Source organism: Aspergillus sydowii, assembly GCF_001890705.1.
Source record: "Aspergillus sydowii CBS 593.65 unplaced genomic scaffold ASPSYscaffold_11, whole genome shotgun sequence".
Classification (NCBI taxonomy): Eukaryota; Fungi; Ascomycota; class Eurotiomycetes; order Eurotiales; family Aspergillaceae; genus Aspergillus; species Aspergillus sydowii.
In genome coordinates, this window is record NW_024467869.1 from 1,002,845 (window position 1) to 1,029,646 (window position 26,802).

Below are 26,802 nucleotides of genomic sequence, written 5' to 3' on the forward strand. Positions count from 1 at the left end.
GATAGCAGAGCCAAAACAAGGGTATAAAAATTCCAGCAGCTGGTAGATTTGAAATGTTGCTTCATTCATGGTCATGGCTAAAATCGTTTATAGAGCGCCAGAGAACTTCCGGCCTGCCCATGCCGATCCGTTCTCTTGATACTCCTGGCGAGTAATCGCCATTTTCTTAAGCTCTTCTTTATTGGTTGCGAGACGGGATGCCCCGACCCAAGCAGAACGGATTGGACTATTCAAGAACCATCAGCACAAACACCAGGCCATGCAGCCAGAGGCAAGAAACTCACTCTTTAGGTCGCCGAACCCTAACAACACACTCTGCAGAGGCAATCTGGCGCAACTCAGTTTCCCTACTAACGTCAGTAAATGACACATAGGGAAAGTAGTTGTTTCCTTACAGCCTTTCCATAAAACCAGAAAGAAGGGAGTTGCCCCCAACCACCAAGACGTTGGCCAAGAAGGCTGGGTGTAGCCCACTCGGTAGCACTGAGAGGCTCTGCAAGATTATATCAGATATACCGGCCGATTTCATGCCAATATCGCTAGGGGTAAATAAAATTTCTGGAACAGTAAAGCGCTCGTTGCCAAGGACCAAAACATCTTCGGAAAGCTGCTCCGCGCTAGCGCCGGCGAGGACAGCTTTCCTCTTTTTAGAACCTAATAGAGGGTCGTGAGGGCGCATAAATCCTTTCCTACCTCCATTCGGATCGGGCAAGACATAATCAACAACCACGCTTTCCCTAAAGGCAGGCTGTCCACGCTTGCGGTTTCCCTTCCAAGTCCGCTCCAAATCACCGCCGAAATCATTGCTCACAAAACAAACTGACTCCTTCACTTCATTCATTATGTATGTCTCATCCACCATATTATACTGCCTCATTGATACCAGCTCTTTGAGGTAATTTGTCAAATGTCTGCCGCCGAGGTCGAGTCTTCGGATCCCACGTTGAAGGGGCTGTCCTTTGTAGACCGGTGTAATGGTTGTGTGGGAATAACCGGAGTCGACCACAAGGAGGCATTCGGTAGGAGACGCGGTTGAACTAGGCTTTTGTGAAACCTGGTCTTCAAATAACGACTGAATCTCGGTCCAGGCATTCAATGACGGACCTGTATACCAACCGTCAGTTTAGCCGTGTCCAGTCAATAGCAAACAACAAAGTCAAACAACAAAGTTTGCAGCCTTACCAATGCATCTCACGTACCCCCCAAATCCCCATTCTTCCATGATAATTTCATCCGCGTTCTTTTGCAGCGCCGGTAAAGCATTAGGTGCCTCCGCGAATATAAGAGTCACATCTTCAGGGTCCGCGACGCGCAACTCTTGGTTCCGCGCAGTTTTCTCATCGAAAAATGAGTTCTCCCATATTTCTTTCTGTGCTTCCCAATTTACAGTATATCCCNTTTCCACGGGCCGCCTAAACAACATTTCATTGCAGTCTGTAATGTTTGTGCCAATCTGCGCCCCGACGTAGATTCGATTTCCGCGGGTTTTAGCAATCGCGTTTGGTATAGCGGTACAAGCCGACGCAGCTTCTTCTTCTTCTTCATTCGGGGGCGATGAGGCCGGAGCATAGCCTGCTTTGATTGTGTACGCCCCATTATCAATGATGAAGGTTTTCTCTGGAAGGGATTGCGCTTGCGCGGCAGAATTCTTTCCGGCAGGACGCGGCTTGGTGGTACCCATTTTTGGACTTCAGCAGGTAGGGGACACGGCCAATAATCAAAGATATATACTAACTGAGCATAAGATTAAAGATAGGTTGCTAATACCCGTTCAGCAAGATCGTTGGTGGTCGAGCTTGAAGCTGGGAGCTCGGAAGCTTTTGCTGGGCGGGAGATCGGAGATGTCGTCGGAGCCCGGTTGATCCCCCCAATCAGGAGAAATAGGGCACATTGTTAGGGCGCGCCACATCATGTCACCCAAAATCTTAGTGGCAAGAGTTAATCACCAAAACCTATATACTTTGCAGCCAGATGATGTTTTTGGATATGAGCTACCCAAGCATACTCATATTTTAGATTCGAAACTCACTTTGGGGCTCCGGTTAGAAGAGGAACCTGTCAGGTACAACGAAAATCGAGCGCCACGAATAACTCCGTACGATGAAGGGGTCCCTGAGCTGTGCGTAAGAACTTTCCGCTCTTCTTATCCCTTCGTGGGCATTCGAGTAGTGATCCTCGAGGCGGAATATGTAACTGCAAATAACTTAGGAATGATGACAGGTGACCCCGCTCAGCCCTAATCAGCGGCCCCGCAGTTCAGACGCTCTATCATCATTCATCATAAAAAATTTCTCCTCAACGTCTCAAGCAACCCGGTCCTCGCGGTTCTTCCTCCCATCCAAAGAGGCAAACGAAACCCACTATTCAAAAATGTCGAGGAAACTGCAGGTTGTCCTGGCGACAACCCTCACCCTTGTTGACCAATTCCAGTCCACCCTATCCTCTTCCCAAGGCAACCCCGGGCCTACGGCCGGAGAAGGGCCCGAAGAGCTGGACCCCCTGCCCCTCCTCTCAGGAGCATCAACAGCGCTGAAGTCTCATATTACGAAGCTCTCCCTATTAACAATAAACCCGCCCTTTACCCACTCTGCAGTTGCGACCACGCTCTCGGCCCTCAATGAATCCGTCCTCCCGTCCTTAGTTACAGCCACACTCCTCATCACGCCAGAATCCCACACCAAGACATTCCAGAAAGAAATTCGCATATTAGTCGTTACAACCCTAAAGGAATTATCTTTGTTAGTCAAAGAAGTTCAGGTTGTTGCGGAAGGAGAAACGGATGGGAAGTTAGGCCAATCAACAAAGGATACGATTACAGTGGCCGCTGGTCGCGTCTGGGATGCTTGCGATGTGCTAGTTGATGTTGCTGCGAAAGGCATTGTCGGTTTCATGGTCAAGCGGGCGGAGGAATATAGGGACTTGGTTCGGGATGCGGTCGAAGAGATTGAAGCGTGGGACCCTGACGAAGAAAGCGATGAGTTTTTTGAAGACCTTCTCGGTGATGATGAGAAGCGTCTCGCGGTTTCGGATAAACCTGGGGCTGGGGGAGATTCTGAGAGGGAGGGAGAGGACGAGGAAGAAGGTAGTGCGGCACTCCATGCGCGGAAAAAGGACGCACTTCGAATTTTGAAGCCCATCGCTCAAATATACCCCACCATAATTTCGAATCGACTAAAGACGGCGCCCACTCCACTCGTGCCGTCCAGCATTAGAATTTTGGAATCCTTGATATTGAGTCTACGGCAGATCCCGAACTATATTGACGAAGTAGCGGGCGCGCTGTACGAAAATGATCTTGAAAAATACAGGCATCAATTGGAAAAGTCCATTAAGTATGCCAGCAAGGCTGTCGATCTGGTTGCATTTCCCTGGGGTTCAAAGCAGACGTCTGATGATCAGGCGATCACAGGAGATAAATTCACAACCTGGTCAAAGACATGGACCAAGGTCATCGAGGAAGTCAGCAGGATCGTGGATGAATCCACCTATATAAAATCAGGCTAATCATACCATACTTGAATTAATGACATTGGATGATAATACTGGTAAATAGGAATATATATGACCGGATTCTAATTTCCCGGGAGAATAACCGCGACTAAAACATGAACCTAGAAACGAACTAGTTTATATATACATTACATAGCGCGAACTTTGGCTGTGTTGTTGATGACTGTGAGCTTCTTCGTGCATATGATCAGCTCCCCTCGTCTCCCGATTCATATTCATACAATTCTTCTTCAGGCATCCGATCCTTTAGCCATTCGAGAACAGCATCGGTTCCCTTAGCGACAATCTGCCATCGGGGAACCCGGAAGCTATTACCTGCGACCTCGAACCTCCTCAGAGCTAAGCCCCCGCCCCAATTTGCGCTGTTACCTTCAGCCCGCAGCAAGCCAAGTTTAGGTGGAAGAGAGCCAATATTGTTGTTGCCTACATCAAGCACCTGGAGCCCCTGTGCACTTTCGAAATCCAAGCTGTCAAATTGGTTTTCTGCAGCAAGAAATGTTGTGAGTTTTGGGTACACTTGCCGAATATACGGAAGAGATCCAGAGAGACTATTAGACGACGCATCAAGAAAAGTAAGCGACGGGGCTTTCAGGCTGGCCATAAGCGGTTCGAGACTAGTTAGGCCTGTAGAACTTATATTGAGCGTCTGGAGGCTCGGTAGCTCCAATGGGGAGGCGAAAAGTGACAAGCCGTCCAGTGGGTTATGCGATAGGTCGAGATCTGTCAGATGGGAGGCAAGCATGCCAAGCGCTTGAACAGGAAAAGAGCGCAAAATATTGTGTTGCAGATACAAATACCTAACATCGCTCGAGTTAATATTTTCCAACTTTTGAATCTCCAGCTCCTGCATCTCGGTATATGATCGATCAAGTACGCCTCCTGGTTTGACCTGCCAGCCAGACGTCTGGGCTGGCGTCTCTGGCGCAAGCGTGAACTGCGTCGCGACGGAACCTTCCTCGTCATCTGTTTCATGAGGTTCTGGCTCACATCGGCTTCTCAAATCGCGCTTCATGTCCTCCACAGTCATGCTGAGGAACTTGCGCTCGCGAAGAGGGTTGTTGCTTATTCGAAAAGTAAAGAGGTTTTCCATCATCCCAATCCTCTCGTCCAGCTTGGAGAGGTCATTACCCGTAAAATCGACGTTCTTAACGTTTTTCAAATCAGTGAACCCTTGGGGGAGTTCCGATATCTTATTATCCTCGGCTGATAAAGTCAGAAGCGCCTGCCAGGACGAGACATCAGGCAAGTTCTGAATACGGTTCATACTGATGGCTAAAGTCTGTAGCCCAGGCAAGGTCAAGTTTTCGTTCTCGGAAAGTTTCGTGAGCGCGTTGCCAACGACATCCAGATTTTGCAATGCATCGAGTTTGTGTACGGAGGCGGGAATCAGCGCGCCCTGTAGCTTGTTCTTAGGAGCAATGATTTCCTTCAGAGGGAGAGCGCATATTGATTCGAACGGCAGGGATAATAGTCGGTTATGTCCAACATTAAGGACCCGGAGACAGCTCAAGTCTGCGAGAGTGTCGGGGAGATCAGTGAGGGAGTTTTCATGAAGATCAAGAACTTCAAGATTGCCAAGTCGACCGATACCGTGAAGAAAAGAGCCTTCTAAACTATTCTTCGCAAGTCTTAAATCCCGTAGGCCCGCCAGTTCCAGAACAACGTGTATGTTGTTCATACTTAGTTTGTTGTTAGAGAGGTTCAACGTGTGAAGTCGTTGCAACCTTCTGAAACCTATCGGGAGGCTCTGTAGCAGGTTACCATGTAGGTCTAAGGACTCCAGACCACCAAATTGGTTTCCTTTCTCTTCTGCGTCAAGGTCCATATGATCCGAGTCAATATCTGGGAAGGCCACATCTGGAAGTTCCGTGAACTCGTTATCTGCAGCAATGAACTTGACCAAATCCACACTCTCGTACCAGTCAGAAGTCGCATTGGGGTCGAAATCGTACATTCTCAAAACCTCATCAGGGAATGTGGTCAATGACATGGCTGCGATATTGAGGTGGCCCGAGGTACGGCCTGCGTCCAGTCTCTTTCGGAGTAAACCATTATTTTTATCCCGGGAGTTCTGGTTGAATGGGTCTTGAATATCAATCTCTGCCCACATATCGAGGTCCGATTTCTGGGGTCCTTTCTGTACTGTTGCCTTTCGTGCCGCCTTCGCCTTGGCGATACTCTCCCTCAACGCACTCGATGATTTAGATGTCTTTTTAGACTCCCGCTCTGGCTGCAACTCAGAAGATGCATCTGGCAACGTAGAATTGGCTGCAGATGATATCGAGGCCATCGAATTGAGCCCCGAATATGATGATTTTGACTGAATCTTTCGAGTTTTCTTCACCTGGAGAGCCGATGGTGCAAGCTCGACATCCGCTTCAGCTGGCTTCGGTCCTTTACTCAATGCAATACGGGGTTCTGGAGCGGCGTGTGCTAGACCTGCGCCTCCAAAAACGCTTCGTCTTGCCACGGGTTTTGTTGTCTTCGGGAGGGTATCGACAGTAGCTACAAGTTTGTGGTCACTGGTGGAACCAGTTGTAGGTAATGGTGGGCGAGACCTTGACGGCAGTCGTAAATTGGATGGTGGGCCCGATAGAAAGTCATTTCCACTCAGTTGACGCGAGTTGGAAGACCTGGAGGGTGACCTTGAGTAACTAGTCATGGAAGACGGTGGGCGGGACGGTGATCGCATCGGGCTAATGGGGTTGAAGATATTTGATGGCCTTCTAGAGGAGGCAGGAGAGGGTGGGATTTGAGAAAGGGTTTCAATTGTTCTCTCTGACAGCGACGGTCGTGTGCGACCCCGCGATTGGATGTCCTCCGATAGCGTATCGACTTCAAAATCGGGCTCCATGTCCAAAAATTTCTCGGTATCCGAGCCTCCCCCATCACTTGTTTCGGCCTTGGAAACAACTCGCTTTTGCGGATAGCCATTCTGAAGCTTTTTTGGAGGCGCTGCTGGGGGAAGCGGTTTTTTGAACTCTGGTTCTTCCGAGGGTCGCCGGAGCCGAGCGGCCTTCAGGCCGGGATCAGCGCGCAGTCTTTCGCGGGATGGCGAGGGTCTGAGGGAGGGTGTGGCGGTTGATGTTGGTAGGGGAATTCTGGAAACTAGCCGAGGAATCCCGCTTGGGCGAGACGGTGTTTTCGGTTGCTGATCCATAATGGCATCGAATTCCAGTGGTCACCACTGTATCACTTTGAAGATGAACAAGCTCTCAAAGAGCACGGGAGGTTTCAGCGCAGTCCCATGTTGGTTTCTTATTCAAACAATATTCGATGGCTGAAAGAAGAACAACAATCTGACGAAATGTTCATAGAAGGCCTGTAATGCAATAAAGCAAGGCAGGAGAGAAGTTGTCTGAGGAGAAACCACATGAGCTCCTGGGAAGCATGTCAAAGGGGGGAAGAAAAAGAGAGCATGAACCAGAAGTGGTTAGTCTGCGTGTGATAGATCTTCAGGTTGTTTCGATGTTTATGTTACTGTACTTGGTTAAGTAATTGTTTACTCTCCGACTGTCCCTGGGGCTGACTAACCAACCCGCTGGAACATTAACTAGTTAACTACAGTTAACTAGGTAACTAAACTCTAGAAGTGGGGGTGATTCAGAGTGTCACGGAGTATTACAGCAAATATCCCTGTACTTTAACTGAATATATTGCATAGGTACTCCGTAATCAGTTTGTTTCTTATGTGGGTTTGATTTTTTAGGAGGCTGGGCAAGAATATATACGTGCGGCAACGATCCAATAGCCTGGCGATAGCACTTTGGCTAAGTTTTTAGACTTGAACAAGCCGTCAACCTTGGTGTCGCACTGCCACAAAATACCTATTTGACAGCCAAAAGACCAAGACACGCACGAGGATCTATTTGTGATCTGTGCTCCGACCGTAGTTCGTTGCCTGAGTTACCTGGCTTCTCCAGCCCTGTTTATCTGCCCAAGATCTCCGCATCCGGCCTAATACTAGTTTGGCGCGCGGCTGGACTCATTAACAAATGTGATTGGTCCGCATTCCCAGCCTCCCGCCGAATGCGAAACTCCCGCCGCCCGCTTCATCATATGGCATCAAACCACCCCCTCTATCTGCTGTCCTCCTTGCTTCCTCACATCATTCTGAACTATCTCGTTTGCTTTCCATTCTTTCCTCCCCTTGATCTTCTTATCTCCTTGGAGTCTTCCGCACCTACCCCGCTATCGTTGCCTACCGGGCCTGGCTCTTCGGAACGCTTAATTCTATCATCTTCTTCAACTTCTGCTTCTGAAGTACCTATACTGACCTGCTTAAGCGATAAGCAATTGTGCTGGGTTCCGTTGTCGCAAGTGCATACTTGACTTGCGGTCCTCCGGTGCCACATTTCGGGCGCCCGTTCGATCAGTTTCCTGAATATTGGCGCCGACGCCTACATATATTCTTGACAACTGCCCCAACAAAGGTGCTCTCCAGTCTTATTCTAGATCCACGAGGATTGTCTCAGCTGTGGTATGTCTTGCACGCCTTATGACAACCCTCTAACCAGCACATTCACTAACCATTGCAATCAGTGCGATATTGGCCCCACGCTGACAACACATCTTTCCGTTTTTTCTTATATCGTTACCATGTCGCAGAACCCCGAGCCTCAACTGTCGCAAGGTTCTTTGGGCCCTCCGGTAGAAATATCCCGCCCGGCCACGCCAGTGCAGCGCGCAACTCTCTCCGCATCTCCCAGTTTGAGTGCAGGAGCTGAAAGCCAGTCACCGCACTTCGACAACCTCAAATTCATGTCACCTCCGTCATTACCTTCGTCAGACATGACTCCACCTCCATCAACTCAGATTCCTGGAGCTCCGCGAAGGTCAAGATCTCGATCGAGCTCGTACTTGGCGCCCTCCCCGGACATTGAAGAAACACTGTGTGCAGCATACGGAGCGTCCGAAAATCTTCCTACGGCCGGGGAAATTGATGCCGCTGACGAGAACAAACTTCGCGCCATTGCAAAAGAGCTTCTTGGAGTAGCTCGAGAGTCTCGCGTGTCCGCCCTTCATTTCAAATTGCAATATGGACTTTTGTCGTTTAGGAGTAATGTGGCTATCAAACGCGCGGAGGTTGAGCATAAGCTTGCTAGGAGAGAGGCCGAGATTCTTCAAAGCACCGAGTATCGCAGTCGTCACCCCCCATCTGACGCAGAGCCCGTGCCTCATATGTCTAATATCGAGCTGGAACTTGCGGTCAAACGTAATCAAGAGCTGGAGAGGGCCAATACTACCCTTGAAAGAAGGCTGCGACGAGCGAAGAAGCTTATTGAGCAAGAAAAAGACCAGTCGGATCAGTTGGTAGAAGAGAACCAGTTGCTGAAGAAGCGCATTCGAGAGAATCGGGAACATTTTTCGCGGATGATTGAGCACGGTCCAATGTCTCCGAGCCAAGCTGGTGTCCAAACTCCTCACCGGAGGTCCCTGCCCCAATTCGTGGACAACAGCGACCATCATCTACACAGAAATGATAGCACTAACCCGTTTGCTGCTCTTCTTGCCGCGGATCGTGTTCTCAACAGGGAATCCCCTAGTGTGGCATCGACGCCACATCGGCATCGAGCCCATGGACATCATTCAAATGGACACGTGCGAGGTAGCCATTCTCTGTCCTCGCTCCCAATTACACCATCTCAGACACACAAAGTCCATCAGGAAAGCCAATATGTCACTCCTGGGAGAGATTTTAGTGATGAGAACCGTGATAGGGATAGCACAATATCTGCTTCCGATATAGAGGAAGCCGAAACCGAAGAAGATATTCCACCCTCCCGGGCGGGTCTTACAACCAGCATGCTTCGCCGTAACCATCCAGTTATCAAACAGGACGTGCACAATCCGGCATCAAAGTCTAGCACACTTCTGCAGACAAAGCTATTCGGCCAAGTGCGAAAGACTGGTGTTGACCGCCCTGCGAGTAATCTCAAACGCAAAGCAAGTTTGGATGGTGTGAGCTCGAAGAAATCAAAACCGGAGGACCAGGTGGGTCTTGGGATTCATTGAGACATAGTATGACGCAGTTTAATTCATGCGTTCGCACGACCAGTTGTCATTGCAATTGTCTCATCGTTACTTTTGTCGGATATGTCCATCATATGCGCTTTTTGGTGTTTTGACATGGCGTGTACTATTTAAAACAGGGATTGTGTTGCGACAAGTGCTTCTTCTACCCCCCTCGTCTTAGAGCGAACTGCCCCCATCGCAGGCATTTTATGACGATTGATGGATGACATGTATTGATGCGGCGAATTGGTGGTGTTTATTACCTGGGTACTGCAACTGTTTGAAGGTTTGATTTTGCTGGTTATTGAAATACTACGATGCAAAGATTTTTAACGTTGTTCTATTTAAGTAGCTTTGAGTTCATAACATAAATGAAATAAGCAGTCAAGTTAAGAAAGAGCTCTGCATACATTTTTGCATCGGATAGCTAGCTGGATGGATCATGATCTGTTTACCTTTGTCGACCAGTGCAAACTGACTAATAGATAAGTCACGTGCCAATGGCTTTGGAAGAGCATCACGTTAGTTAACTTAAGTTAGTTGCTATTTATTAACTATGGGTAAACATGGTGACAACGCAGAGAGGGTGGACATGAATTTAGTACGAAGTACAGTACTATTGACCACTTTAATCCATTTCTCGCTCTTGACCACATACCTGAGTAATCAGATGTTGCCGCTCGAGAGAGGGTTCCGGATCGGGCAAGGAGGGTAGGGCTCAGCTCGCTAAGCGAGGCGGTGAGTGAGTCCCGCGCGGTTGGCCACAACCAGAAAAAGTTCCACTAATGGAGGAGTTTTGAGATACGACCAGCAACCCACGACGACCACGACAAGCTCCCGGTTGATCCCCGTCCGACACAATGGTGCGTATATTCAGGCATTCTTATGTTTCTGATATTATGAGATAGAGCGAGAGACGAAGAGGCTCTATTTTGTTCGAAGGGAAAGGCCGTGTGCTGACTGGATATCTCTTCGTGATATAGGCGATCAAGCACAACAACCAGATTCAGAAGCACCGTGAGTGGCACCCGACGATCGAGAATAAGAGATTGGTTTTCTTTGGAACGAATGCGATTAGGAATTGCGATGGACGGAGGGATCTTTTGGCGAGTCGGCTTAACTGATGGATTAAATAGACTTCCACAAGGACTGGCAACGTCGTGTCCGCGTGCACTTCGAGCAGGTACGCATCTTTCGATTATCTCCCCGGTGAATCTGTGTCGGATGAAAAGTCTGGATGATGGAATTTTATCGAGACGAATTTATTACCCGACAATCATGAGTTCGATGAACTGACAGGATTTTTTCCTTGGAATACAGCCCGGTCGCAAGCACAGCCGTCGTGAGGCCCGTCTCGCAAAGGCCGCCGCCGTTGCCCCTCGCCCCGTTGACAAGCTGCGTCCCGTTGTGCGGTGCCCTACCGTCAAGTACAACCGCCGTGTCCGTGCCGGTCGTGGTTTCACTCTTGCTGAGCTGAAGGTAAAAAATCTGCAATTATTGTGGACTGAGCGGCATTGCTCTGTAAATGGAATTGGAAGCTTATACATCTATTTTTTGCAACCAACAGGAAGCCGGTATCCCCAAGAAGCTCGCGCCTACCATCGGTATTGCCGTTGACCACCGCCGCAACAACTACTCCAAGGAGTCTCTCGTCGCCAATGTCGCCCGCCTCAAGGACTACAAGGCTCGCCTGATCCTCTTCCCTCGCAAGAGCGGTCAATTCAAGAAGCTCGACTCCTCCGCTGACGAGGTCAACGCTGCCAAGGCTGCTTTCGCCGCTGAGGGCCAGACCCAGGGCTACACCACGAACGTTGGCTCTCTCCTGCCCATCAAGAACGCTACTGCTGAGGAAGCCGTTACTGAGGTCAAGCGCGACGACCTCCCCAAGGGTGAGGAGGCTGCATACCGCCGTCTGCGGGAAGCCCGCAGCGAGGCCCGTTACAAGGGTATCCGGGAGAAGCGTGCTAAGGCCAAGGCTGAGGAGGAGGCTGCCGCTAAGAAATAAATTCCGTGTACCTAAACAATTATGCGCTCAAAAATTCTCAGCTAATGATGAATCTGGTCGTCGACTTTCACATTGGGGAATATTCTACTCCTACGTACTAAGTGTACTGTGGCATGGCGTGGGATTGGCTGGCGTCCCAACTTTCCTCTACTTACCTCATTTTCCCTCATCTCCTTTGTCCTTAATCAGAGATAAAAAAAAGCTGCTTCTGAACTACCCTGAATGAAATGCAAATGTCTGAATCCTGTGTCCCAACCTCCTGTGTGGCTTTTAGGACATGCGCACTCGTCCCCTTTCAAACGACAGTGTATCTGGGCTTTACAGAATGTGGACATTATTTAGCATCGAGATTGGTACGTAGCTCTCTACGACGTAAAGACGAATCGATCATGGAGCGCGTAGTCTCATAAATCTGACCCAGACTATGCATATTCCTGTCTTCTGCCATCCTTCCCAAATAAGACATTTAGCACACAACTTGTAGCTTTTATGATGGCTTGGCCATCAGAGCCGCCCGCGGATCCTGCCTGGTGCTTGGTGTTTTCGCTCAACATCGTCTCGAAGAGCTTCTTTGCCTCATGTTCCACTTTTTCACTTGAGCCACCGTCGAACTCCGAAGTTGATATGCATATAGTGGGCACTAGCTCCGGCTCGCCGCTCCACTCGTCAATGGTCAGTTCACATAGAAGGAGAGCTGCAAGAGATTTTTGTTTCGACTCAAAGATCATGGACGTGCGCTCGAGGTGAGGGAGTATTTGTCGCATATTTGAGGTCGTGATGATTTCTGCGTTTCTCAAGTGAAGGTCACCAACCTTCATAGACTTTCCAAAATGAGTAGATTTGTTGCGACTAGGAATTAGGTAGGAGTGTAGGTCTTCTATTTGAGCCCAAATTCGGGCACGCGATACTAGAGCCTCCCAATAGCGATTAATACCCCAGCAGAGTCCAGAAACATCCAGTTTCAGAAGGCGATTTTGCAGCCGTTTGTTCACCCATTGCTGGAGATAGTCTTGGGGTCTTTCGTCAACTTTTGCCGATAAAGACACTAGAGACTGCATATCTAGGATTGTTTCATAGGAAACCGATATCTTGTAGATACTGGGAGGAAATGGGCGTGGTGCGGATAGTACGATCTGATGCCTTTCTGTAAAATGGCCCGGCTTTGAAGCGGAGGTGGTGTTCGACGTCGATGTGATTTCCAAGGGTGCAAGCCCAGACAGGTATGAGTCTGTATAGGTGTTATGGTCAAGAGCAAACGGATTCAGATCTAGGTTATGTCGACGTGGCTTTGGTGGACGCATCGTGCCAAACGGCAGTAATGTCGATATAAGGGATGAAATTGGATTATCATTGAAATGTAGATTCGCCGAGTTGGCGCGAGACGGACCCGAAGATATCAAAAGAGAACTTGCAAGTCATTAGCTTNGTTAGATCAATGGCAATGCAAGCGCTCACCTTAAATCGTTCAGATGGGGTTCAATATCTTCTTGTTGCTGAAGTTTCTCGCACAAACCCTCGAGTTTGACGATGTCTTGGTTGAAAGATTCGAGGTCAGTTGAAAGTTCTCTCCTGACCTTCCTTTTTTTGACCACCGATTCAGGAAAAAGAGAATCATTCATAGTCGCAACATGTTCCGTTAAGTCTTCTGGCTCAACACCATAATCTACAGTCTTGAGTTTGGACGGGCTGTTCTCCATATCCCCCGTCGCTCGTCGCTTCGCCCATTTTCCATGTTGTACACTAGGGCTACTGTTAAATATCCCTTTAGGTCTCCCAGGTGGAGGTTCCAGGCCTAATTGGGTCGGTGTTGGGGGTAGATCAGGTTCCTCGAATCCGTCATGCAACGAAGGGCCCTCTATATCTCCACTAAAGTCCCCTGTTGCGCTGCCTAACTCAGACGCCAACTGGTCTTCCGGTGTATTTTCCACGCTCGCCTGCATCCTATTTTCTTGCGACGCCGTTGGTGATTGGAATAATAAATCTGAAGCACTTATTCTTTTTGACACGCGTCTCGGGGGTGCAGCAAACGCCGCCAGTCCACTGGATCGCCGATTGGAGAGTGCGAGAGGGGATTGTTGACTCTGATTGAGGGACTCTGCTGGGCTTTGTGTCAACGTGATTGAGGGTCTGAGGGCTTTTCTGTCCCGCAGCCCAAAAGCCCTCGTTTCAGCCGCTGTTTGCTGGTCATCTTTGCGCGCGGGCCTTCTCGCTGGAGATCTACTCAACGCACGTTCCAGAATTTCGGGATGTGACCGCGCCAAACTCGCCTTCGTGGGCGCTTGAAAGGAAGGTCTCGACGGGGAACGTCGTTCGGGTACATTTCTTGGGGGAGGCTCCATTTGCGACGCGTCGGTGACTGTTGAGGTGCTGTTATTGATATTATTTGTGCTCTATATCAAGCGACCATTGCTGTTGTTCCGCACGGGGCGAGATGGTGGTGACAATGTATCCCCAGGCTATAAGACGATACTCAATATATATATAATCAATTGTGCTGTGGACTTCCATCTCTCTCTCTATCAAAACCCACCCAACCAAAATGCCTGTGATTGGGACCCAAAACAAATCCGACCACGTGACTTAAAGTCGATGTTTGCATTGTTTGTAGTAGTTGCCGATGCTCGGAGAAATGCCGTCACCCAAGGCTATAATGACTCTCCTTTCTCTAAATCGTTCAATACTCTTGCGCAGCACCATGGAGGCCCATGCATTGGTCTCTATCCGACAATTGCTCTCCAAATCATTCACAAGCGCGTCGCTCTCCTACATTAGAACGTCACTCGCCCAGAACATTAGACAACACCGCGACACACCATCTCCGCGCCGCTTTTCTCAGCACCATGCGAACTCAAATTCAAGTCGTACCAACACTTCCCAGGCCTACCAACTCTCCGGATACTACTCGGATATCCTCTCCGCTCGCTCCGCGCACCGTGGACAGGCCACCACTTCTCCCTCTGCGCCACAGCAGAAACCGGAGGCGCCACCCGAAAATACAGACCAACAATCGCAAACGCCTGAGGAAAAGATGGCAGTTGTTTTTGGCACGCGACTAGCCGGCCCTGGCCGGTCCTCTCGCTACGATCCTGGGACGAGTGCTCCGTGGAAGACCATAAACGGGGTACCGATTCCTCCTCGGCCTGAGGAACCTGATAACTGCTGTATGAGCGGCTGCGTGAACTGTGTGTGGGATGATTATCGGGATGAAATGGAAGAATGGGCCGCGTTACTGGCTCAAGCAAAGGCCAAAGGCAGCACATCCAAGTCTCCCAAGGTTATCTCGGGCGCCATTCCGAGGACACCTGCCGACGAGCCTGCCGACGAGCCTGCCAGTACGAGCATGGATGATGATGGCGGTGGGAGCGAAACTAACTGGTCAATACCCGGATCAGATGAAGATCTATTTTCGGATATTCCTGTTGGAATTAGGGAGTTTATGAAGACAGAGAAGAGATTGAAAGAGAACCATCGGCAAGAAAGCAGCAGTGTTTGAGCCACAAATGGGGGAGTTCTGCTGGATGCCGATTGATAGTCGCTATCATGATCCCGATGCCTGTTATTTGTATATAAGTGATATATCTAGATATAGAGAGATGTATATAGTATCAGTACGTACTCCGTACAAAAATGAAGAGACCGCACCTTCACCTCCACGCCACGTGACCCATGCTCAAGTGATCACCATTTCTGGAACCTTAAACTGTATGATCCTCTATCGATAAGCGGATAACAATCCTCCGGGGGTTCTTCCATCCCGATCAGTATCATGGCTCTGCCAAGCTTTATCGAGAATTAAAATTAGAAGACCAAGAGCCTCATCAGCCACAACCATAACCAGCAGCCAGAAAAAAGAGAAGGCAAAAAACAAGGCAAAGGGAAATGTCTCTTTCAAAATCTGACACAGACATTGTCCTCAACAAGGCCAACATCGCGCTTGCTCGCAGTCAACGCCTCGTCGCATCCTGGCTACCTTCCGAGATCACCACTGACCAGGGCAATGTGAAAAACGATAGCGACGTCCAAAGGGAGGAGGACGAAATATTTACAGCTGTTCCCGAGACGTAAGTTTCACTTATAATCTCTACCTGTGACTTTCCTTTTTCTTTTTTTCAAAGTAAGCGGGTAAACGGGCAAGTATGCGTGACTCTTTTCGTGACTAACTGGGTTTCGCAATGTTTAGCCTTGGTCTCGGGGCGCCCTTACCCACGAAAGCCGCAGACGGCAGTTGGCACCGCATCGAGCTCGATGCCAATGATAAATTACGGAAGCAGCTTCTGGGGAGGAATTACAAGAAAGTTATGGCAGAGAAAGCGCGGCAGAAGACCGGTGATACGGGCCCTGTGCCATCAACGATGAAGAACCCTGCCTCAAAGGCATTAAACAATCACCAAAGAGGCGCTGGTGGCACAGACGTGGACGACGGTGATGAAGATGATGATGAGGGCCGGGCTGCATTGATTGGGCGGAAAATGTCGTCAAGGAAGAGAAACCCCGAGAGTGATCCCATCCCAACGACGCAGCCGGAGGAAACGAATAACGAATCCAAGGATCAGGATAGTGAGAGGCCAAGTGAGGGAAAAGCAGCCGACCTACATCAGCGGCAAGAGTCAATTAGGAGAAGAAAGGCTGCGAGCTTTTTAGATGAAATTCTCGCTGAGCGATCGAAGAAACGGAAGAAGCGGTAATCGCTCGTTTTTCGGTCAATAAAACTGTCCTTCAAACTTGCAATATACCCCGATGTATCGTCTACCAACAAGAAAACCCCAAAACCGCCATGCTATCTGTGTACATATCTAATCGGCTAAGACATAAGAGTCATGTCCATCCCATAATGCCTCATGAAGCCCTAAATTTCTTTGCACTGTCCTCCGAGCCACAAGTGTGAGACCGCTGAAGTAAGTGAGGAAATTGATCTTTATAAACACAAATGCCGTGACAAGACGGTGGCGCATAATCCAACACATATAGGATGCCTGCTGCGTGAAGGCTCATTGGGCTGAGATGGTGGAGTAAAGAAAACAATACGCGATGGCCAAAAGAAAGGGGGGGGAAAAAAAGAAAAAATAAAAAAAAAAAAAAAAAAGGCAGCTCTTCTGAGCATAAAACGACAGATTAGAAACCGGCGCCCCTCCCCCTAAAAAGCCCGCGCCTTGAAATTACGCGATCAGTCCAAATCATACAAGACTGCCATGCTCCAGGGTATGTAATAATAAGTATAAGAAATTGCTTTGGATGGTCTTTCTTTTCTTTCCGCCCCAAAAAATGCAAAATGAAGCAAAGCTACTAAAAAAAATAAGATAAAACAATTACCCTCTCGCGCTGTCATCCTCCCGCGGGAAACGTGTTAGTTAGGAGTAATCACTGCTTACTCAAGACGCTTGCGCTTTCGGTCGTCTGCTGCATGCTGATCCTCGTCGGGCCTTTCGGCCGTATCAGCTGGGTTGAGGAGAGAATGCACATTGCTGGCCATGCTTGATCGGCGCGTAGCGGGTAGAGAAGATTCATGTCGAGTAAATCTAGGCCCACCAAATCCCCAACCGTTATCTGTCGGGCCGTGTTGATCTGGATTTAGAGGCGGGGTAGCATGGCGTGAGATGTCTTGGAAGCGACGTGGCGCGCCCATCTCGTACTGGGCTAATACATCTCGAACTTGCTGATCACTTGAGGTCGGAGTGCGATGGGGTGATGGCGGCCAAGCAGGCGGACCCTGTGAGGATGACTGGTTTGGGGGGAATGGAGAAATACCAGGCGGTGGCCAGCCATGTTGACGGATGTCTGCTGAGGTATGTCGGCGCGCAAGGTTGGGACCCGGGGGCGAGGATGCGGATGAAAGAGGGTGCGGAACTGGTTGTTGAGGCGTAACTATGGATGGGACCTGGGGGCGGCTGTAGTTGGGGGAGTTGTTTGCTGCGCCAATTGAGCCGTAACGACGGGGCGAAGCAGACAAATGCGGGGGTACCGGTGGGCGGATCATATTTGGTCGAGAGTCCATCATTGTTGGTCGTCGGCTATCATCTTGCGGCATTTGCCGAGGGGATAGAGGGGGACCTGGGTCGATCGCGACGGTCGGTATGGGAGGCTGTCGCACAGATAAATACATATCTGAGGGATGTTCAATAGTTCGAACGGTGTCCAAATGCTTCTCCAACTCTGCTTGCATACTTGTCACTGTTATACATTAGAAACATTAGAAACCAACTGCCCAGGTTTCAAAAATGAGGGTTATTCATACCATCCCGGTACAGGAGACTTTCGCGATCAGGTATAATCCCTTGTAAAAAGCGGGATATTGAATGATTCCACTGGCGGTATAATCGATTAGCGGAGTCGCCTTAAACTTTGAACCTCGTAAATGTCGCTTAATCTCACATGGTAACACCTGCTAATGCTCTCAGCCATAGCCTGGCACCTAGCATTTAGTGCTGCATTTCCGTCTTCGGCCCGGCTGAGGCGATTATGCATATCAAAGAGCATATGTTCAAAGTTTATCAATCGTGCTTCTGTGGAATCCGGAATTGGCTCCGCCGGCGTGCCGGGTTGAGAAGCAGCCGACTTGTGGCCAGGAAACGAATCTCGATGAATCAATGCATGGCGCGACGCCCGTCGCTTGATTTCTCGTAATCCAACTAAATCGCCACGTTTAAAATTCCCGTTGCCATGCTTAAATTCCCAGAGTGCAGAGTCGGGGGATCCAGTGTGGAAGACGTCGCTCACTAATCATTGCATTATTTTAGTATAGCTGGGTGAATTCATGCGCGGCTGGACAGCATACCTTTATGGAACCCATACATATTCAGCTGCCTCACGAAAGAGGAAATGTTGGTGTGCTTGAAATATTGGCTGGAGTCATGATTAGTGATTGCTTGGAGACCAGCGAGGCCCAGGACAGGCGAAGAACGAACGCGAGGACTTTGGAGAATTCGGAGGTAGGGGACATGACGAAGCTATCATTGGTGCTGGACCAGGATATCAGGTGCTGGATGCTTTGGTCCTCCAGCATGCTAGTACGAAAGTATTAGCAAAACCTCTAGTCTTTCACACATGTATAATGAAAAAGGGCTAGAAAAGCATACTTGTAGAGCTTGTGAATGAAGGCTGTCTGCACAACCTTAGGTTGTTGGGCCGCGGCGGCGGCGCCGATAGCTTGGCCTTGAGTCGCATGGTTATTCGAATTCCCAGCTTCGGGAGAACCATTAGAAGCCGTAACGCTATTTGCGCCCGTTCGATCATTATCAGGAGTACTATGGACCGGGCGTACGGCGCCTGTAGTGGCGGTCGATGGGGGCGGAGTTACCTCCATAGGGTCGCTCGTTGATGTGCCGGATGACAAAACAGATGATGAGAGAACGGGGAGCCTGCGTGTTCTGCCCGGCGCATCTGTAGCTCCAGAAGCGACTGACTTCCTTGATGGAAGATCAGCGAGACTGTTCATCTCGCGCGGCGGAACAGGGGGTAATGGGCGACGGCCGCACGCCGCAGGCGGGGGAAGGGAACCAAGGACAGGACAGCGAAATTTTTTTTCTCGATCCGAAATCTGCTGAGAGGTAGGTCAAGATGAGGAGAAGTTAATGGGGAAGTGAGGGAGAGGAGAACAAACGGGAGTATCGATTGGCAAAAAAGGCAGTGAACGTGAGGAGAAGTTCTCCGTCTACAGAGCTGATAATCACCAGGAGTGTCTGGGCCAAGCAGGCGCTGATCAACACCCAAGTAGTGTCTCCGCTTCCCGAGTCATGGCGAGTTCAAATAATCAATTGGCGTCCGACTCTAAAAGGGTTCCAGTCTTTCAACAGTTTCACCAATGAGATGCATTTCCCGAGCGCTCCTTACCCTTTTGCAGAATTGTTTCATACTCCGTACAGTCGCGCCAATATCCGCTCTCATGCCCGACTGGATGCGTTTCTTTCGAGCGTCTTATGTGGTCGGAGTGGCTCGCCCTGGAGTTGGAAATAATGCAATAAAAGGTCTACAGGATTAATGCCCCGATCGTGTAGAATTGGTAGACGGTTGCGGGCTAACAAAGTTATAAAGATCGGATTTGCAAATGCCTGCTAGCTGTCGAAAGTTAATATCTTCTGCGTCTCATGGACATGGTGCGTCTGCAGTCTGCGTGCGAGGCCGAGAAGGTCGGGTTGGTTTACTGCCAACCTGAACAGAACGGGCTGTCTTCTTCCGCAGAAAGATAATTATGATGGTTGATAGTTGTAACCCGAGAATATATATGATTTATACCAGCAGAAATCAGGAACAGTGGAAGTCTATCTGGGAAAAAAAAAAAAGACAGTGGGAGAAATGGGGTAACACTGAAAGATAAACCTGTATTTATCCAACTTCTAAGCCTCTACCAGAGGAAAAGACAGCATTGCACTTGCTTGGATGATTGCGCACCAATATATATTTTACAGGGTTCTTCAGCATGTATGTAATATTTACTAATTTGCATTTTCTTTTATTCATGGAATGTTTCGTTGTGGCAACAGAGCATGTATTTATTTTCACCAATATTTATCTACTTGGAAGGGTCTCTTTTCTGACATTCGTCTCATATCCAACTAAAGTAGCAATTAACAAATGTGCTGCATACGCCCACCAACAACAGGACGGAGGAACCGCGTTACCCCTCTCGACTGGGTAGTGACGATACTGGTATGTTTCCTGGCTGGCTTGAATCCTCAAATGACCATACTCGCGTACCTGTGGCATTGATCATGGATACAAACCTGTAATTGCCTGTCAATGTACGATAAGTATCATTAAAGAGCGAAGCCCCATAGGAGGGATCCCTCGGCAGACCAAGGTTCATGTTGCGGGAAGCATAGAGAGGTGTCTCGGCGTCTGGATTAGAAATCCAGATGCTTCTTTTGCCATCATCGTTTCTGATCCAGTAGAGAATGTCCTTGTCAACAGCTGTAATGCACAAGGGGCGAGCTATCTGATGCGCTAATAGCGTGTGTACACAAATATTCTCAGTTTTTGGATCGTAAGTGATAGGCAAAATGTGTTCGTGAGCAGAGGTTCTTAATGCGGGCCGCGCATAGAGGATTGCCATGCTGTTTTTACAGTCATCTTGAAGGCCATATTCTATCCCGACATCTAACCATTGACAGCATTGTGGAAGGATCAACTCCAAAGTACAGGAGCGTCTTGGTGAGGCATCCCCATTTTGATGCAGTATATAATTCACGATATGCAGGCGAGGTTGCCATTGCGACATCCCCTCACTGTCGCATTGTTTCCCAAGATAAATTGTCGTCAAGTATTCAGGAGAAGAGCTCAACCCCACAAATGCTTGATCTTGAATATCCTGAAGTGTATGGGTTCTTCCCGACTGCAGGTCGTAGTGTATAACAGCGTTACCCTCCCCGCTTTCTAGGCAGAGACTCTTAAAGCAAATAGCAACTCTAAAGCCGCTTACGACAAAAAACGATATATTCGTATTGGGTAGTCGAATAGTGTGAGCACTCTCTGTTTGGAGTACCCAAGCATGGCAATAACTGCCACATATCAGCTATTATTCCTGTGCGCCGTTTGCGCTTCAATGATAAGGTAGAAATGAGGGACAAATGTGTGTCAACTAACCCACGAGTACTAAGAGCTGCCACGATATACTCCGAAATGCGGAGTTTCTCTAGTCTTTCGCGATTCCTTGCACAAAAACGCTGTGTTTTCTGGGTGCACAGGTTATAGACCACGATTGTGGTATCGCCATCAGTTAACCAGGCATATCGCCCATCCGAGTAATCAAGACTTAATATCTCCTGACCTGTTGTAAACGGTAAATTTATTCGAAACTCGGCAAGTGGATTGCCATGCTCCAGGCGACGCCTCCGCCTTGAGTAATGGATCAGAGTAGATTTGAAGTCGTCACCGAGACTGGTAAACGAAACCCCAATGTACAGGCGGAGTAGGACACTGCAGGCCGACCTTGAAGACAGCACGTCATACCATCTTTTTGAGACTCTCCGGAGAAGGTGTGCATCGTTTAGGCTGAGGTATTTAATAATTTGCACCGCGATTTCCAGAGGCAGGATGCCGAGGATATCTTTCTGAAACGATCTTTCGTTGATGCGCTTCCTCACATCACGCCATTCATAAGGGTCCAATTGGTCGATTATTTGGTGATATGCTGTACGTCGAGCTGATTTGTCCAGCTGCTTGAAATGAGCGACAAACCCGGGTACATCAAGGTCCATGATCTTTTTTTGCGGGGTTAGAGAAAGTTACAATGAACAACTCAAATTCTTGTACGGTGATTGTCGAATCATCATCACAGAATGGTGGTGAAGACCGAAATTATTGCGCTGAATACATGGGCGCTAACGCCCCTTTCGACAGGTATAGCTGGGTGGATGGATACCTCGATGCGACGATGAGTCGATTGGAAGTGTGTGGGGAATTAGAAGTGGAATATACCGTAGGAAGAGATCGGACCTCGGCCGATTCGGCGGAGAAATAAGTCCCGCAGGAAGGCCAGCTGAGCACACCAAATTTTGGCGCTTATATATATACATCAACAGTTTATTTAATGTTAGAAATTTATGACGGAGAAAAGAATAGTGGAATACATTGACAATAGGAAATGGTAACCAAAGAAAAGAACGATATACAAAATCTCAATGCTCTCTATTACAGATTCTCCTTATCCTTGGGCTCAAACAAACGCAACTCTCCATTAAATCTCCTTTGCCCACTGTTCCGGTGTAACTGGACCCATTAATCTATGGGCAGCATGACTCCGTTAGCGTCACGTCTAGGCAAATGCAACATACCGTCCTGCCTCGGCTCATCCCTTTCCAATCAATTTCTGCATAACACCCGATTCACCGGAGAGAAAAAGAAACGAAGGAGGCATTGGAGGGTTAAAAAAGGGATTCCAACGGAGCTTAGATACCGAGAGTGAATTCAACGCCCACGTCGATTTCGCGGGCCATCTTAACAACCTTGGAGAACTGAACGGATTTCTCCGCAGCATTCTGAAGGTCCTCGATGGAAAAGATCTTGAGGCCGGATTCGTTGATCTGCCAGATATCCATGTCAGCCAGAGTTTTCATTAACTCACAATTGTAAACATACCAGCTTGTGAGCTTGCTCCATGTTGGTGCCTTGCAACCGGGCAACGATAGGGGTGCGCAGGCCCATTTCCTGCACAACATTGATCAAGCCCTGGGCAATGGCATCGCAGCGGACAATTCCGCCGAAGATGTTGACAAAGATAGCCGACACCTTGGGATCGCTGGTGATGAGCTCGAAAGCAGACTTGATGGCAGCCGGGGTAGCACCACCACCAACATCAAGGAAGTTGGCGGGGCTGCCGCCGTTCAGCTTGATAATGTCCATGGTAGCCATAGCGAGACCAGCACCGTTGACTGTACACATAGTTAGCATCGCCCGGGACAAATGAATCTTCCATCAGAACGCACCCAAGCATCCAATATCTCCATCAAGTTTAATGAAGTTTAGCCCATGCCTATGTCGCGAATTAGTGTTTCTACCCTTCGATCATGTATATAGGCAAAATAATCAAGGAGACATACTCGGCAGCCTTGACCTCGTCAGCGTCCTCCTGCGTGGTGTCTCTCCACGAGAAAATTTCCTTCTGGCGAAACTCGGCGTTGTCATCGAAGCCCAACTTGGCGTCCATGGCCAGAACTTGGTGATCGGAAGTTTCGGACAGCGGATTGATTTCAATCTGAGTGGCATCGGTCTCCATAAAAGCCTTGTAGAGGTTCTGAATGGTCTTCCGAGCATCGTCGACACATTGTTCGGAGAACCCGAGCTCGTTTGCAATCTTGGTTGCGATGGCATCCGTCACGCCAACGTTGATATCTATAGGAGTCGTGATGATCGCTTCAGGGTTTTCCTTAGCAACGGCCTCAATATCCATGCCACCCTGAGATGAGGCGACAATGACGGGGGCCTGGGACTGGCGGTCCATGAGGACAGCAAGGTAGAATTCACGGCGAGCAAACTTGCGCTCGACAATGAAAACAGAGTTGCAAAGGCGACCAGCGGCACCGGTTTGCTTGGTAATGAGCTTCTGTCCGATCATCTGGCCAGCAAACATTCTGGCTTCAGTGGGACTGTAGATGGGACACGGGGATTAGCTGGGAAGACAGAGCTGGGGTAGCAGGAATTTAGACTCACGAGTAAATCACGCGAACACCACCCTTGAGACCATTGTCAAAGTGGCCCTTTCCACGACCACCAGCAAGGACCTGAGCCTTGATGACCATATCATCGTTACCTGCAGAGGTCGCAACTCAGTAAAGCGCGTGAGGGCGTTGATGGAGGGTATAATATATACCGAGTGACTTGGCAACTTTCTCGGCCTCCTCGGCAGAGCGAGCAACTTCACCCTTTGGCACACCAACACCATACTATTTTAGATAATACGATCAGTTGAGTATTTAAAATAGCTGAACAAGCGCGCTGGGCGGACTATCCACGTACTGATTTGAGCAAGTTGGCGGAAAGGTATTCGTGAATGGAAAGGTTTCTTTGTTGCTGAGCCAAGCGGGATTGCATAGGCGAACCCTGAAATGAATTGCAAGTCAATTAGATCGTGTTCTTGTATGATACGCAAGGAATGATGGGGATGATGGGCGCGCCATCCAGGGATCCTACCGTCGCAGCTCTGAGAGCCGCAGCAACTGGCCGGCCGCGGGCAAGCTTGAACATGGTGCGAGAAGATGAAAAACGTAAAGAAAAAGAGAGGAGAGATTTATAGGATGCGAAGGTGTAATTGAGAGCAAAGAATGACCTTCGACTGTCAGCAATAAGAAAAGCTTGGTTGGAGTTGACGGGTAACAGCTTGCTTTTTAGCGGATGCGCTTCGGGATGATATTGTCCAGTTAGTTTTCTTCGGGATGACTAAACTGGTTGCTACGGACCGCCGTATCACTTCCCGACGCGAATATCTCGGAACTTCATCAGGATAACCAGAACGACTTACCGGCCATTGAGGGCCAAAGAGGTTCCATGTCTTGACGACGCTGGCGACTTGGTGCGCTCTTACCTGACAGTGAGCAAGTTATGAGCGTGATGGAACTTGCTCTCGCAAAAGCACGTCAATGCAACAATGCCTTTCCTGTGGTATGGGCAACGGCAAATACTTTAAACGGGACACCCATGTTCGATTATTAGGTACATGTTGGCGTGGCATCCACGGAGTTTGAGAAATTGCTAAGCCGTCGGATCGTTGGTGAATGACTCTTGATTATTTCCAAGACTCTTGACTAATTCAACCGTATCCAGAGCGATGTGTCGAGATCCATGGTGTGTGGAACTAAATATATATATGATGGCTAGTTTTTGAGAGCCTTCTTCAACGTATTCAAACCAAACATCCTCACCATTACAGCATGTGCGAGGCCTGTCCAAGCCCACCCACCCATCAGGAACCAGATCAACCAGCTCTTGTTCCCCTCCCAAATCCAACTCTTCCGTCCTCGTGCCCAGGGCCAAATCCAACGCCACGGCGCAGCCCCGTATAGAACCTGTGCGACGACGCTCTGGGCATAGGCAGTATGAGACATCGCACCATCTTGACTGTGGGAAACGCGACGCGTATATTGATCTTCAATTGGAGCATAGATAGAGTTGGGCGCCAGTGTTCGCTTTACGCGTGCAATACGCGATTCAACACCACCAGTAACGACAGTAGTGACATTCACACTGGCGGCTTATCGTTAGTCAACTCGTCCGAAGCAAATGGTACTTTTGCTCACCCGAATGGGGCCAGCTCTACTCTTAAGGTGTCGCTGTAGGAATGTAGAGCGGCCTTTGATGCATTATATATTGATCCAAAAACATAGGGAATAACCTAGAAGAGACAGAAACGATAAGCTCAGTCTGTTGGTTCAACTGCATCATTTGATAATTATAAGAAGTAGGGCAGTTTTGCACTCACCCCGGCGACTGACCCGATTTGTACTATAGTACCTTTTGCCTGCACGAGTAACGGGACAAATGTTTTGCAGATATGAACAACAGAGAAGAAGTTGACCTCGAACGTGTCGCGCACGTCAGAGAGATTGACCTCTGTAGCAGGGACAGTATAATCTGTTATCCTGTGAGCAACATCTACTATCGCCCATAGTTCATGTTGGGAAACGCACTGCGACCTCTAAGAGAGAATTAGCACCACATGGGTCTCCCCTCAATAGGATAGACATCAACTTACGCATTGTTCACTAGATAGTCTAGCCCTTTATCGCCCAATCTCCTTTCAATTTCTAAAAAGCATAGCCGAACGCTATTTTCATTGTCCACAGTTAAACTTAACGTTTCGATCCCCAAAGCTGCCAGATCATCCAGCGATTTTGCGTCTCGAGCTGTTGCAAATACGCGCAAGCCATGCTTTTGGAACTCACGACAAAGAGCATTCCCAATTCCCCCAGAGGCGCAGCTATGTTCAAATTAGACAAGGTTTAGTGACAGTCAATTGGAGCGACCCATTAAAGGTCACTAGGCCCTTACCCTGTGATTAGGACTGATTTCCGCTTATCGTCGTTGGTCGACATTATAGTTAGACGTGATGTTGATTGATATTATCTGAGGATTCGGCCGATCGTTGAGTTGAGCAGCTCCTATTTTGTTGCTGATAAACTTGTGCCTCGGTATAATAACTAATGCTAAGCGCATGGTCAGCTGGAGCCGGAGCTCACAAGCACCTACTGTCCCTGTTCAGTAGGTGCGCAGTGCCGCCTTAAACAAATGCCTGGGTATTTATTTACAAGTTTCTAACCCAAGACCTTTTCTGCCAAGAAAAGTAGAAAGAAGGGAGGACAAAACACACTGCCAACCGGGGAGATTGTGCTCTATGTATAACGATCCTACTGAGATGTAAACTTTGTATGGCTCTCCTAAACCACACCGCGCAAAGACGGTGGACCAGAGAATCGCTTGTTCTACTATACCAGTCATCCCTCTACCGACACGATGGGAAAAGTTGAATACATGGTACAAACGCTCCCCGTGGTTGATAGGCTGGCGAATATGAACCACAGTGACACATCTCGCCTGTCGTCATTTTGCACCTACCTGTGGTTATCGAGGAACCGGCCCCTCTCCTCCCACTTTCACACCTTGTGGCAGCTCCTAACCTGGTATGCCTTCCACAAAGGCGCTAGAACCAATCCTCTTAGATTGACAGAATATGTAGTGAGTCCAATTCCGCAGAATCCAGCCGTCTACGTGTCGCCCGAACTCGGTCCCCATCCATTGGAGCGTTTTATTTGCAGACCCGATTCTAGCGGACCCCAGCCTGGTGGGAT

General features: G+C 48.9%; 12 protein-coding genes across 12 annotated transcripts; 5 read left to right on the forward strand and 7 right to left on the reverse strand.

Moving 5' to 3' along the window:
- Positions 1–87: 87 nt before the first annotated feature.
- On the reverse strand, positions 88–1,681 carry arp6 (actin family protein; the record flags this gene model as incomplete). The annotated part of the gene is made up of 4 exons (XM_040849884.1): positions 88–226; positions 285–347; positions 396–1,104; positions 1,183–1,681. 4 exons carry the CDS (start codon positions 1,679–1,681, stop codon positions 88–90), a joined length of 1,410 nt encoding a protein of 469 aa, XP_040699566.1.
- A 689-nt stretch (positions 1,682–2,370) lies between these two features.
- ASPSYDRAFT_92883 (uncharacterized protein) lies at positions 2,371–3,504 on the forward strand (the record flags this gene model as incomplete). The annotated part of the gene is made up of 1 exon (XM_040852747.1): positions 2,371–3,504. One exon carries the CDS (start codon positions 2,371–2,373, stop codon positions 3,502–3,504), a length of 1,134 nt encoding a protein of 377 aa, XP_040699567.1.
- A 193-nt stretch (positions 3,505–3,697) lies between these two features.
- Positions 3,698–6,670, reverse strand: ASPSYDRAFT_158059 (uncharacterized protein; the record flags this gene model as incomplete). Its single annotated transcript, XM_040842699.1, has 1 exon — positions 3,698–6,670. One exon carries the CDS (start codon positions 6,668–6,670, stop codon positions 3,698–3,700), a length of 2,973 nt encoding a protein of 990 aa, XP_040699568.1.
- A 1,439-nt stretch (positions 6,671–8,109) lies between these two features.
- ASPSYDRAFT_34669 (uncharacterized protein) lies at positions 8,110–9,525 on the forward strand (the record flags this gene model as incomplete). Its single annotated transcript, XM_040845269.1, has 1 exon — positions 8,110–9,525. The coding sequence occupies one exon, from the start codon at positions 8,110–8,112 to the stop codon at positions 9,523–9,525; it is 1,416 nt and encodes a 471-aa protein (XP_040699569.1).
- Positions 9,526–10,385: 860 nt separating this feature from the next.
- ASPSYDRAFT_60652 (60S ribosomal protein eL13) lies at positions 10,386–11,530 on the forward strand (the record flags this gene model as incomplete). The annotated part of the gene is made up of 5 exons (XM_040849885.1): positions 10,386–10,388; positions 10,509–10,542; positions 10,662–10,708; positions 10,846–11,004; positions 11,093–11,530. The coding sequence occupies 5 exons, from the start codon at positions 10,386–10,388 to the stop codon at positions 11,528–11,530; spliced, it is 681 nt and encodes a 226-aa protein (XP_040699570.1).
- A 422-nt stretch (positions 11,531–11,952) lies between these two features.
- On the reverse strand, positions 11,953–13,869 carry ASPSYDRAFT_34671 (uncharacterized protein; the record flags this gene model as incomplete). The annotated part of the gene is made up of 2 exons (XM_040845270.1): positions 11,953–12,937; positions 12,986–13,869. 2 exons carry the CDS (start codon positions 13,867–13,869, stop codon positions 11,953–11,955), a joined length of 1,869 nt encoding a protein of 622 aa, XP_040699571.1.
- A 262-nt stretch (positions 13,870–14,131) lies between these two features.
- Positions 14,132–15,201, forward strand: ASPSYDRAFT_48992 (uncharacterized protein). The gene has a single exon (XM_040847745.1). The coding sequence runs from the start codon at positions 14,226–14,228 to the stop codon at positions 15,021–15,023; it is 798 nt and encodes a 265-aa protein (XP_040699572.1). The 5' UTR covers positions 14,132–14,225; the 3' UTR covers positions 15,024–15,201.
- Positions 15,202–15,314: 113 nt separating this feature from the next.
- ASPSYDRAFT_48994 (DUF3245 domain-containing protein) lies at positions 15,315–16,590 on the forward strand. Its single transcript, XM_040847746.1, has 2 exons — positions 15,315–15,591; positions 15,711–16,590. The coding sequence occupies exons 1-2, from the start codon at positions 15,410–15,412 to the stop codon at positions 16,213–16,215; spliced, it is 687 nt and encodes a 228-aa protein (XP_040699573.1). The 5' UTR covers positions 15,315–15,409; the 3' UTR covers positions 16,216–16,590.
- A 104-nt stretch (positions 16,591–16,694) lies between these two features.
- ASPSYDRAFT_1159798 (uncharacterized protein) lies at positions 16,695–18,962 on the reverse strand (the record flags this gene model as incomplete). The annotated part of the gene is made up of 6 exons (XM_040840072.1): positions 16,695–17,698; positions 17,763–17,832; positions 17,900–18,243; positions 18,303–18,370; positions 18,433–18,531; positions 18,604–18,962. 6 exons carry the CDS (start codon positions 18,960–18,962, stop codon positions 16,896–16,898), a joined length of 1,743 nt encoding a protein of 580 aa, XP_040699574.1. The 3' UTR covers positions 16,695–16,895.
- A 1,179-nt stretch (positions 18,963–20,141) lies between these two features.
- Positions 20,142–21,720, reverse strand: ASPSYDRAFT_158040 (F-box domain protein; the record flags this gene model as incomplete). Its single annotated transcript, XM_040842697.1, has 2 exons — positions 20,142–21,021; positions 21,107–21,720. The coding sequence occupies 2 exons, from the start codon at positions 21,718–21,720 to the stop codon at positions 20,142–20,144; spliced, it is 1,494 nt and encodes a 497-aa protein (XP_040699575.1).
- Positions 21,721–22,410: 690 nt separating this feature from the next.
- On the reverse strand, positions 22,411–24,205 carry ASPSYDRAFT_34676 (succinate--CoA ligase (GDP-forming) subunit beta; the record flags this gene model as incomplete). Its single annotated transcript, XM_040845271.1, has 8 exons — positions 22,411–22,545; positions 22,601–22,893; positions 22,948–22,994; positions 23,062–23,607; positions 23,672–23,771; positions 23,832–23,904; positions 23,978–24,061; positions 24,152–24,205. 8 exons carry the CDS (start codon positions 24,203–24,205, stop codon positions 22,411–22,413), a joined length of 1,332 nt encoding a protein of 443 aa, XP_040699576.1.
- A 576-nt stretch (positions 24,206–24,781) lies between these two features.
- ASPSYDRAFT_49002 (SDR family oxidoreductase) lies at positions 24,782–26,448 on the reverse strand. Its single transcript, XM_040847747.1, has 6 exons — positions 26,006–26,448; positions 25,710–25,934; positions 25,645–25,652; positions 25,437–25,588; positions 25,255–25,349; positions 24,782–25,201 (listed from the first exon to the last, which is right to left on the reverse strand). The coding sequence occupies exons 1-6, from the start codon at positions 26,047–26,049 to the stop codon at positions 24,832–24,834; spliced, it is 894 nt and encodes a 297-aa protein (XP_040699577.1). The 5' UTR covers positions 26,050–26,448; the 3' UTR covers positions 24,782–24,831.
- Positions 26,449–26,802: the final 354 nt, after the last annotated feature.